Source organism: Neolamprologus multifasciatus, chromosome 18, assembly GCF_963576455.1.
Source record: "Neolamprologus multifasciatus chromosome 18, fNeoMul1.2, whole genome shotgun sequence".
In the NCBI taxonomy this organism is placed as follows: domain Eukaryota; kingdom Metazoa; phylum Chordata; class Actinopteri; order Cichliformes; family Cichlidae; genus Neolamprologus; species Neolamprologus multifasciatus.
Genome location: NC_140456.1, coordinates 26,208,259 through 26,219,146, shown reverse-complemented (window position 1 = coordinate 26,219,146; position 10,888 = coordinate 26,208,259). Strand labels below are relative to the sequence as shown.

The 10,888-nt window shown below is 40.5% G+C and overlaps 1 protein-coding gene across 3 annotated transcripts in view; it reads right to left on the bottom strand.

The window, feature by feature from the left end:
* The window catches only part of LOC146498131 (low-density lipoprotein receptor-related protein 8-like), an 88,230-nt gene that overhangs the window by 10,520 nt on the left and 66,822 nt on the right, over nucleotides 1-10,888 (bottom strand). For 2 of the 3 annotated variants that reach the window (XM_085139791.1, XM_085139794.1), the window contains exons 11-17: nucleotides 9,875-10,102; nucleotides 8,033-8,151; nucleotides 7,443-7,582; nucleotides 4,568-4,709; nucleotides 3,664-3,816; nucleotides 2,230-2,502; nucleotides 1,286-1,354 (exon numbers count right to left, since the gene is read on the bottom strand). In XM_085139791.1, coding sequence (XP_084995917.1) covers nucleotides 1,286-1,354; nucleotides 2,230-2,502; nucleotides 3,664-3,816; nucleotides 4,568-4,709; nucleotides 7,443-7,582; nucleotides 8,033-8,151; nucleotides 9,875-10,102 — 1,124 coding nt within the window. The remainder of the gene's footprint in view (nucleotides 1-1,285; nucleotides 1,355-2,229; nucleotides 2,503-3,663; nucleotides 3,817-4,567; nucleotides 4,710-7,442; nucleotides 7,583-8,032; nucleotides 8,152-9,874; nucleotides 10,103-10,888) is intronic. The other variant, XM_085139793.1, reaches the window with a different exon arrangement.

The window sequence follows — 10,888 nt, the reverse complement described above, 5'->3', positions numbered from 1 at the left end:
TTCTCATCATTTGTATGCTTTCCTTTATATTATCTGAACTGCATTTTAATGATCGGAAAATCACAGCATTGCATTTTTAATTACATTTTACTCAGCTTACCACCTTTTATGTGGTATAATTATCACCTCTTCTTCCTCTAGTATCTGTGAACACGCTGGATGATTACAGTGTCTGAGTCAAACTCATGGAGCAAATGGGTGTTTTTTTGTGTTAAATTAAGCAGTGAAACCTGGCAACAGCAGATTATCGTGCACTAGGCAAGTTCGCCAGTCTTTGCCTAGAAATGAGAATGATTTTATCTACAACACCAACTCCAAAAACGGTAAATAAAAGCCGATTGCATGTGTGTGTTAATCTCATGAACTCATATTTTATCCACAAGAGGACACTAAAAAAATATCAAATGTTTAAACTGAGATGTTTCACTATGTTAGAAAAAATATTTGAATTTGATGTGCCAGTAAAAGTTAGGATGGAGACAACAAAAGGTTGGAAAAGTAACATTTTGCAACTAATTAGGTTAGAAAAAAGAAAACTACAACAAAGAAGATCCTGGACTGTTGAACAGCTAGAATCCTATAACAAACAAGAATGGGACAAAATTCCTCTCCCAAAAGTCAAACAGCTGGTCTCCTCAGTTCCCAGATGTTTACGGGCTAGTTAAAAGAAAAGGGGATGCCACACCGTGGTAAACTTGACCCTGTCCTAACTTTTTTGAGTAAATGTTTAATATTTTTCTTAAAATTGTATATTTTCTCTTTTTAAATGTTTAATATATTTTTTATGTTCAACTGAAAATAACATAAAGGTTTGTAAGATTCCCATCACTGTTTTTATTTACATTTTACTGATCATCTCAATGTTTTTTGAAATTGGGTTTGTCTGAAATCAGACTGTGAGACTCAAATTCTCCATCATACAACCTGCTGTGAATGAAAAAAAGGATTGTGTTCATTTAGATTAATAAACTACTTTCACTGAAAGTAAAGTACTCGAACTTCAGACAAAAGATCTGCTGACATGGATTCCCTGCAGTAGCAGAACCCAACACAACATGGTGTGAAGTGAATAATGCAGTGTGGCAGCAATGTCAGACACACAGAAAATGACTCCTGAGAAACCTCAGTGGGGGAGACCCGTAGGCCAGGCTTCTCTCGCCTTGCCACAGCAAGGTCAGTGTGGATGGGCTACAAACATTGGCCATAGGCAGCACTGAGACAGCAGCCTTGCAGGCCTTTATCATGGACAGACAAAAACAGACAAGGGGAGCTGCGGCTAACTTACCGATGGGGATGACCACTCCCAAAACAGCCACAGTGAGGTTCTCACCCAGGAGGAAATGCTCGCTTCCAGCTGCAGAGAGAGATGAAGCAAGTGAGAGGTGTTAGAGCGACAGGAGGAAAAAATGGAGGGGCAAGAAAGGATAAAAGTGAGAAAGCGTGCACGAGGAAAAAAAATGTGTGAGAAATAGAGTGAAAGATAAGCAGTGCAGTCAGGAAGGACGAGGTGGCGGAAAAAGAGGGGCAATAAAGACCAGGAGGTGGGGAATGAGTTATCATGCGTGCACAGATGTGAGTGTGTTGCAAAGAGAAATGAGGGGAAAGAAGATGGAAAAAGTTCAAATTTCCCCTCAATGCAACCTTGACCTTCTACACTCCATCCATCTGGGCTCCATTAGACACCATTGTGACTCTATCGTTCATTTTCATGCAACATAGTTACTAATACACTTATTAATGCACACTTTCATGGTTGCACATATTCCCTTAAAGACACCCAATGCACTACCGCCTATGCAGAGCTCAATTTATGGCGGGAACAATGACAGTTTCAAGGTGAGAAACAGCCATCCATTACTGCGCTTAAAGCCAGGTGACTGGTTGCTGGGGCTTGTAGATACGTCACTTTAATGCCATCATTACTGCGAGGGTGAGATTGTTAGCTACATTATGAGCATGAATGAAACCGTCAGATGTGGTATTTGGCAGGAGATGAGGTTGCTCAGGTGAAAGTGGCGCTTTGTCAGAGGACTGTGCCTGATTTTTTTCAAATAATGCAGAGGACCCCCGGTGGACATGTGAGAGATGTTGATTACAAAGGTTTGGAGCACCTGACATATCCTCAATTCTGAATGTAAAACTAATGGTTTCTGTCACATATCATCATATATCTTTTTATCTTCAGACTCAGAACTGATAAACACAATTTACAATTCACAGCCCACTTACAGTGTTGTGAGACGCTGCTGTCTCCTGCAGGTGTGGTGGAGAGAATCATAGTAGTGGCAGTGGAGTGGGAGCCCAATGCCTTCGATTCCTGCGAGGACATAGGCTTGAGTGTGCTGAGGGGTGTGAGAGGCTCAGGGGAGCCAGATGGAGCTGTGGTCAAGCGGGGGATTGCATCCGCCTGTGACACTCCTCCTGTTCCCTCTGTCGCTCCAGTGCCCGGAGTATATTCAGTGGGGGGTGAAGATGTTGCTGTCATGTCATCTCTTGGCGCTGCTGCAGGCAAAGTCATAGCAGAGCGAAAGCTTTCAGCTCAAGAAATGAGTGTAAATGTCTTAAAGTGTTTGAAAAGGACAGGAAGGACCACAACAGTCATCACTTTATGGTTAAAATCTTCATAGAATGATGCTGCAAGATCCCTTATAGAACATATTCAATCATTAAGCAAACTAAAAATCAACATTTACCTAACATAAATTCAACAAAAATACAATCAGCCAAATAGATACTGTGTTACTATTAACACAGTATATGTGACATATATCAATTTACAATAGGAGAATTCAAACATAAGGCCCGCAGGCCAGAATTGGCCCAGAAAAGATCACAATCGGGTCGAGTGGATGGCTTTGGAAAATGTTAAGGGAGCATAAATTTTGCACTTTTACCTTTATTTTCATACTTTTTACAGCATTTCCTACTAATAAAGACCTGCCATACACACTACACTAACATAACTAACTTTGTGTTAAACAGTTAACAGACAGAAAAGTTCAATTTTTTTCACTATCAAATATAAACATTTACTGTAAGAAAAATGTACTATAAATTTACCAAAAAAAAAACCATTCGGTGAATTAACAAAAAAAGAAAAATCTGTCATTTTACAGATTTATTGCTTACATTTAAATATTTTGGTTATTTATTTATTTGCACTTTTTTCTAAAGCAGAACCTCAATATCGCTGTAGCTCATTAGGCTCACGATCCATAACAATTCACGGATGTTGGACGTAAAACTACAAATATGACCTTGAACTTTAAGTCTTCACCCTCACACTGTGTGTAAGTTTTGATGAAATTCTGACCAAAATGTAGCAGGAGCTGTGATTCTTGTGATTTGTGGAAGGAAGGACAGATAAACAACAGCAAAAGATCATTGGTTTTATGCTTAACAGATTGGTTGGATATGGGTGTACGATGTACAATAAGAAAAGCTGTTTTTGTTTGTTTTATTTTAATTTGTTGTATTGTTGATGTTTTTTAAAATGTTAATAAAGATGTAGGTGCATATAAAAGTTTTCTGATAAAAACATACTGGTGCATTCCTCATGGGAAGCAGAATCCAATGATCTCCACAGTAAATACAGCATCCAAAAAGCCCCTTTAGGTGTTATTGATCATTAAACACTCCATTACCACCCACAGCCAGCCTCACCTGGCACACAGCCTCTCATCTCAGGCCCCAGGTCCTGTCCATCGGGGCAGGCGCAGGTGTATTTGGGGGAGTGTTCAGTGATCTGTGGAGCCTTAAGACACAAATACTCACAACCTCCATTGGCTACGCTGCCCAGATTACAGCTGTCTGGGCCTGGAGACAGTAAGTGAAAGAAAGACGGAGACAGGGAGAATTACACGGCTGTGGTTATATAAATAAGATTAACATTAATGCAATGTGAGGAGATAACACAGCCGGGAAGGCACAGTCGTTGTTCTTTATTGTTCCCCACTGTGGGCACTGCTGAATTCCCTTTAAACAAAGTTAATTACTTTATGTAAACAACGGCTCCAGAAACATGCAAAGAATAAAATCTGGTAACATACAGAAATGTGACCAGTTGTGCTACTCTGTCAGGTACATGTCCACTGAGTTCATCCCAGAGTCTCAATTCTTAACAAAAACAATGACAAAGGTGTACGAAGATCAAACTGGAAAAAATGGTGATGAAATTCAGTGAAAGATAAAATATAAATGGGCACAGACAATGCACTGGGAAGTAAGAGAGAATGACAGAGACAGATATGGAAAGTGACATGCAAGGAAAAAACACACACATATCACATTCATGATTAAGTGCTCTGTTCAGTTCAGTTTGGATCTGGATTGTCCCATTAGAGGAAACTGAGTTGAAGGCAGAGTCTGAACACAGCGTGAATGTACGGCTGCTTTACTTGCTCTACTACAATCACAGGGCTCACTATTACTTATACATGCGCCTAGGATGATATGGACATGCAGAAGAGGTGAAACTCAGCTCACATAATCAAAGGCAGGGGATGAAACTGTTGTTGGAAATGCCTAAAGGCACATGCAAGTCCTTCAATCACACAAACACACACACCTTGTGGCTGTCGAAGCTGGTGGAAGACCACAATGTCATGGGGGTCATTAAGGTTTTCAGCAAGGGCATGGATGTCTTCCCCGGTCAGCCTGTTGGCCATGAAGACTGCTGCTTTGTCTCTGTCTGTCCAGTAAATACGATCCTAAGACACAGGAGAAAAACACGACAGGTCAGAACTAGTTTGTTAGAGTCTTGTAAAGTTTGACTCATATATTTAAAAGCTGTCTTATATTGTAAAAAGTATTGTTGAATTTTATTTTATCCTCAGAGTGAAGAATGCAGTTTGTTATTTTAACACTGGTATCTGATTGGTGAACTGTGTCATCAGATCCCTGAAGTCACAGTGTTGTATCAGAAATAAACTGCAGAATCTGCACTGCAGTTAAATCACCATCCTGCAACAACTACATAATGCAGAAACAATTCTGTTTAAAATCTGTGAGGTTTTCCTTGGACTCTGAATGTAAGCAGTTAAAGTGATTTCTGTTTGATGTTCATTTCTGTGTATGAAGATGGAACGGATTTCCAACAGACACCAACAGATTTGCGACTTCTACCAATTTACAAATAGACTGAATGTAATCAGTGGTGTTTCTAGAGTCTGTTGGAGCCCAAGGCAACAATTCAAAAGGGGCCCCTTCAAGCTACGTCAACAAGTCGACTGTTGCTGTCACGGTTTTGACAGTCAGCATGCTAACATCACAGCTAGCAGAGCTGGACACACCAGGCAACTAATGTTAAACATTAATGTAAACAAAAGAAACAATGTGACACTAGTGGAAATTCAGTGACCAAAGTGTTTCTCTTCCACAGTTCAGGTTAGACTAACAGCATTAATTATTTAGCATTATATTTAATTGTTTAGGCTTTTCTCTCTTCCTCTTGATTTTCCGTGTGTAGCTTTCGTTGTCGTCATTAAGTTTATGTAAACAGAGTCAGATGTCTCCTACTGTTGCAGACTTTTCACGTTGCAATTGGCTCCAGACCTGGTCCCTGTCTTCGAAGCAAGCATTTCAAAGGCAGCACACACTCCTAATAGTTTTGGTTGTACGGTTGTTCCCAACCACTGTTTTCCTTAGTGTGACTATATCATGAAAAGGGGTCTGAAAAGAAAAAGTGACCAAGAAAAAGGACACAAGCTGCCCTTAGCTTGTCACTCTGGACGACTAAATGCTGTCAGTACTTGTCTGATGATACCAGTCCAACTTATTTCAGAAGAAGAAATAAAGAGAAAATTAGGGCAAGGGAAATATGCACTTGGAAGTATTTGTTGACAGACACCGTCTAACCCATTACCTTCTGCGGAAGAGCGAGCATGTTTAATTGGCTTTTAATGTGATCATTAAGATGATGGAGGAAATGCAAAAGAGTTTAATTGTAAATAGGAGGTTGCTATTCATGGAGCAGCAGTGCAACAATAAACAATGATGTCTTTTTATATAAGAAAATCAAATCAATTATTTGATTTTTAAAATGTTGCAACATTCTGGGATGTATTTTCTGGCTCACAGCAGAACGAGGCTTTAAATAATTAAAACCCATTTAATATAGATCACAATACAGCAGCACAGGCTGACGTTTTAACCCTGCTGGTTTTTTATTAATAAACTTTTTGTTTTCTTTCCCTAGTTAACCTCATCAACAGTTTTAAAAAAGAGTCTTAGATAGGAACTGACATGTTTTTTACAGTTGTCTTAGAAACCACAGGCTAATCCCCACGAGTGCCGAGACAACAGGCCTCGCTACACTCGAGTGTGTACGTGTGTGCTTGCGTTGAGTCAGTCACTGAGTCAGAAAGAGATGGTACTGTAATGTGATGTACAAAACAACAAGACCCACTCAATAACACTGAACTGGTGTATGTCCTACCTGCTGAACAAGAAGGTCACCTTGTAGTCACAACAGGGCAGAGAGCAGAGACGTCCCGATCGATTATGTGTTACAGCAGAGGGAATTTATCATCATTTCTCTGAGCGCTCTCTACAGCGCTGGCACAGGCCGGACTTACAGCACAGAATGCAGTAGAAAATCCTCAAGGTTATGCTACACTTAATAAATGGTAAACTGTGCGAACATGTAGAGAAATTAAATTTTTTAAAAAATATTATAAAAATATTTATTACATAGAAGTGGCAGAATGTAGTCATAATCCAATTTAGTAAGTGACTGAACTTTACAAGCTTCATTATACTTTTATACTGAACTTATTTTACATTTAGGACAATTTCAGGCACATTTTAAAAATAACACCTCTATTTGCTCTCTAGGTCACAAATATAATTATATTATATACACCAAAGCGGATAGTTTCAAAGATCCACGCCTGTAAGTTTGGTCTGCTTCTGAAGGAAACCTCTGCCTGTGGTCTCCCCTAGGGAGGCTGATTTTAAAGGATGTTCCTGTAACAAGAGTTTGCAAGCAAAAGCACGTTTGCACACTGGCACGGATGTGTAGGACTGCTTGGCACCAGCCCAGACTGAAGGTTTCTAAAGGCCCTGACATAACATGCACAGAGGGAAACTGGCTGACAACCAAAAGCTCAAGTGTGTGTCTGTATGTGTGTGTTGCTTTTGACTGCTCCCTTCTCTTAGCTGTTTCTGTTTAGTATGCTCAACCAATCAGTCCCATGAGGGAAAAACAAACAGAACACCCACAAGGACACCCACCGACTGAGCATGAAATAAATTGAATTCAACAGTCATTACGTTTGGGCTCCCTGTGCCTCTGCAGGCCCCCATTGAGGCTAATGAGAGAGATGTAGATATGATGAGATGTGGGAGGCTGAGTGATATCGTGGACAACTGCCCAAAATCCCTGAAAATCTATGCTGAGTTCTACAGAATAAGGCGATGGAATAAAAGGAGTAAACACAAACCTCAAAAACAGCCAGGGCGTAAGGGTGCCCCAGTCTCTCCGCGGACGACATATGCGTCCTGCGGTGAGCTCCGTTCAGGTCCACGCTGGCTATGAGGTGTAGTTTGGAATCCACCCAGTACAGACGGCGGTTGGCCACATCTGCGGAGTGCAAACACGCACACAGACAAACACACAAACATGTAGATAGGAATTTCCCGAGCTGAGTGGAAATTGATTGTCTTTGCAGTAAGCACTCTCGCACTCTGACCAGCAAATCCCTTTAGGTGATATCGATTACTTTAGAAATGTCAGATTCTCACCATTGCACAACAGCAAGTTTTACTGTGTTGATCTATAACACCTGAAACATTTTCAATATCATTCCGAAGCGGCCATGATAACTTTGTTAAACTACTTCTTTCCATTATCGTTAAACATTAACTTGTGCTATTTCAATTACTTTTGACCTTTTATCAAAAATGAGCTGATTGAATGCATCGGCTCCTTTTCAGGTCTGTGCTTCAGGCACATTCACAACAGCTGTTGAGGAAAACGGGTAAAATATAGCACTGTGCACGATATAATGAAGAACAGCTGTTCTCCCCTCACCCAGTGTGATGCCGTTGGGCCACTCAATGTTATCAGCCACCAGCACCTGTCGGTCCACTCCATTCATTCCGGCCTTCTCTATTTTGGCTCGCGTGCCCCAGTCTGACCAGTACATAAAGCTGGAACAAAGACACCAAAGTCATTGTGTTATTATCCAGTTAGGGTTTTAGCAGTTATTAGTCCCACGGCATTGTTCTGCTAAGTGGTTCGGCAGTAAGCCATCACTGTCACTGTCCACTACTTTAATTTAGCTCTCCTCTTTTGCTTTTTTTTACTTTGCTGTTTCAGTTCTACCCAGCATAAGTAGGCTCCTTTACTAACCGAATAATAAGAATAGTAATAATAATAACAATATGAGAGCTGCACCAAAATATTTGTCCTGAAAAGATGAAAAAAAAAGCTGCCTAAAGTTGCATAAGCAATATGCAGCCTAAAACAATCAGATATACATAAGAGTGCAAAACTAGGGCACACAAATGTCTTTTTTCCCCACTACAGGCTATGCAAAAGCAAAGGTAATGCCATCCAAGATTTGTGGAAGTGATTTTTTTGAAGAGAAGGGCAGAGAAAGGGAGACATTTCTACAACAAAGAGTGCTGTAGGGAATTCTTGTAAAAGATCTCTGACAAGTGCACATTTCGGAGCTGTCTTTTCAGCACCACAAAACTACAATACAAGTCAAAAGACCACCAATATTAGTGTTATGTCTCGTACAAATATTCCACTATCTCCCATCTGCTCTAATACCAGCTTACAGTATAAGCGTAATTGTAAACGTACATGTAACAGCATATTAGGATTGGAGCAGCTACAGCATGGGCCTCTGACACAAAGGACAAGTTTGACAAGTTGACAGCATTACTGTTTGCAGCCTTCGTCCTCGCTGATGGATTACGTGATTGTGGTTTGAAAATATGGTTATTAGATCCCTCACCTTGGTATGCAGGACAAACAGGACCATTTTGTCATGACTAGAAGCTGAGCAGTGGCTGTAATCACTTACACCATTAACGTCTGTGAGCACTCTGCTTTCATTTGGATTGCCTTGGCTGTGATTTACATTGAGCTTAAACCAAATCCCAACATTGTTAACCACCAAACTTAAAAGCTTTTATCTGGTATGACTTCAGCACACTTTGAATGGTTATTGGGCAATATGAGCGAGCAATCAAAGCAGTGAAGACAGTAATTTACATTCATTTCTATGTAAATGTTTATTACTGGCATTAAGACAATTTTGTCCAAACTGTTATTCAGTGTAAAGCATTCCTGTGATGTGTGTGTGCCTGCCTCACCAAAGCCCCTTTGTGTGTCTATTTATGTTTACTTTTTGGCTGTTTTTTTTTTTTTAATCTACATTTGGATAACCAGAACACAAAAGCTGCAGAATCACAGCCTGGCACCATTTCATAAAGCTCCTCAGGCTGTCAAAAACTATCATATCAGGATGTTAAATGGGTCAGAGTCTTGATACTCTGGATTCTCATATACAACAAGTGTTCTCATACTGAATATTTATCATTAGACGTGGACCCAGAAGAAATTGCTAAACATATCTCTGTTTAAGGTTAACGCCACCATCATGTTTAAAATTATGAAAGAGGACAAAAAGTATAGTATAGAACTAGATTGGAGGGCATCCTATGTGAACTCAGTTCGACCTTATTATGTGCTGATATGCTAAGTGTTATGTAAATTCACAGCATGAAGCTCAGCAATTAGCATACTTTTTTAAAATGCATAAACCGTGATAATTATGGATCTTGTCTTTCAGTTTCTTTAATACTTGGTACTAACAGTGCAGATGTCTGGTGTTGTATGCATACATCTCCACTTCCTTACCCATGGTGCGGATCCAGTGCTATGGCTCGGGGTTCGCTCAGGTCAGTGCTGATGAGGACACGTCTTTTGGTGCCGTCCACTGAGGCCACGGAGATGGATTTGTCCCCTGAGTCGGTCCAGTACAGGTTGTGTTGGAGCCAGTCCACAGCCAGTCCTACAGGGGTCTGCAGAGAATATTCTACCAGTGGCACCTGCTGAGAGGGGTCACTGGCCTCGTGGATGAAGGCACTGCGGGTGGAGCAGGAGGCGGGAATGCAGGAGGAGAGAATGAGGGAGAGTTTTGAGGGGATGAGAATATGTAAGGGATAATCTACATCAAACCAGCCATTATTACAAAATCGATGTACAGAAAGATTGTGAGGCAGAGCCTGGTTGGCTGCCTGCAGGGCACTATTTTGTGATAATGAGGATGTATACACAATCCGTCTTATCATGTGGCAGCCTACCAGAAGATTTATTACTATAAAATATTGATTTTTAGTGACTGCACTCAGAGCCAAAGGATTTTACCCGCTTGTTTAAAAAATAATTTAGTACTGATTAAACTCCAACTGAAGAAGAAAAACTCCAATCACAAGAGTAAATCTAGCATAAGCAATCAATCAATCAATAACACGGTTATCTTTCATGTTTTTCTTTGTTATGCAAGTTAAGTCTTTTGGCACATTCATTTGACAAAATATAAGCAGACATAAAGTGATAATAACACAAACGGGACACACCCCAACAGATAATATATGATGAAGAGCAATTCTCCATTCTTCCTCTGAAGTGAAGAGACTGCAGAACAAAGAATGGGACTGATATGGGAGCTACAGCCTTGGGCAGTGTTCAGGTTCATCCTGGGGTTAGCATCCTTCTTAGATGGACCACTTATCAGAATAGACAAGGCCTCACTCAGGGTTTGCCCTGCTCACTAATGATTTGACCCCCAGCAGAGGTGTGAGGCGAGGGCAAGGGAACTGTGCTCCCAAACAGGAATTTCAATTTTAGTTTCCCCAGGGATTTTTTTCC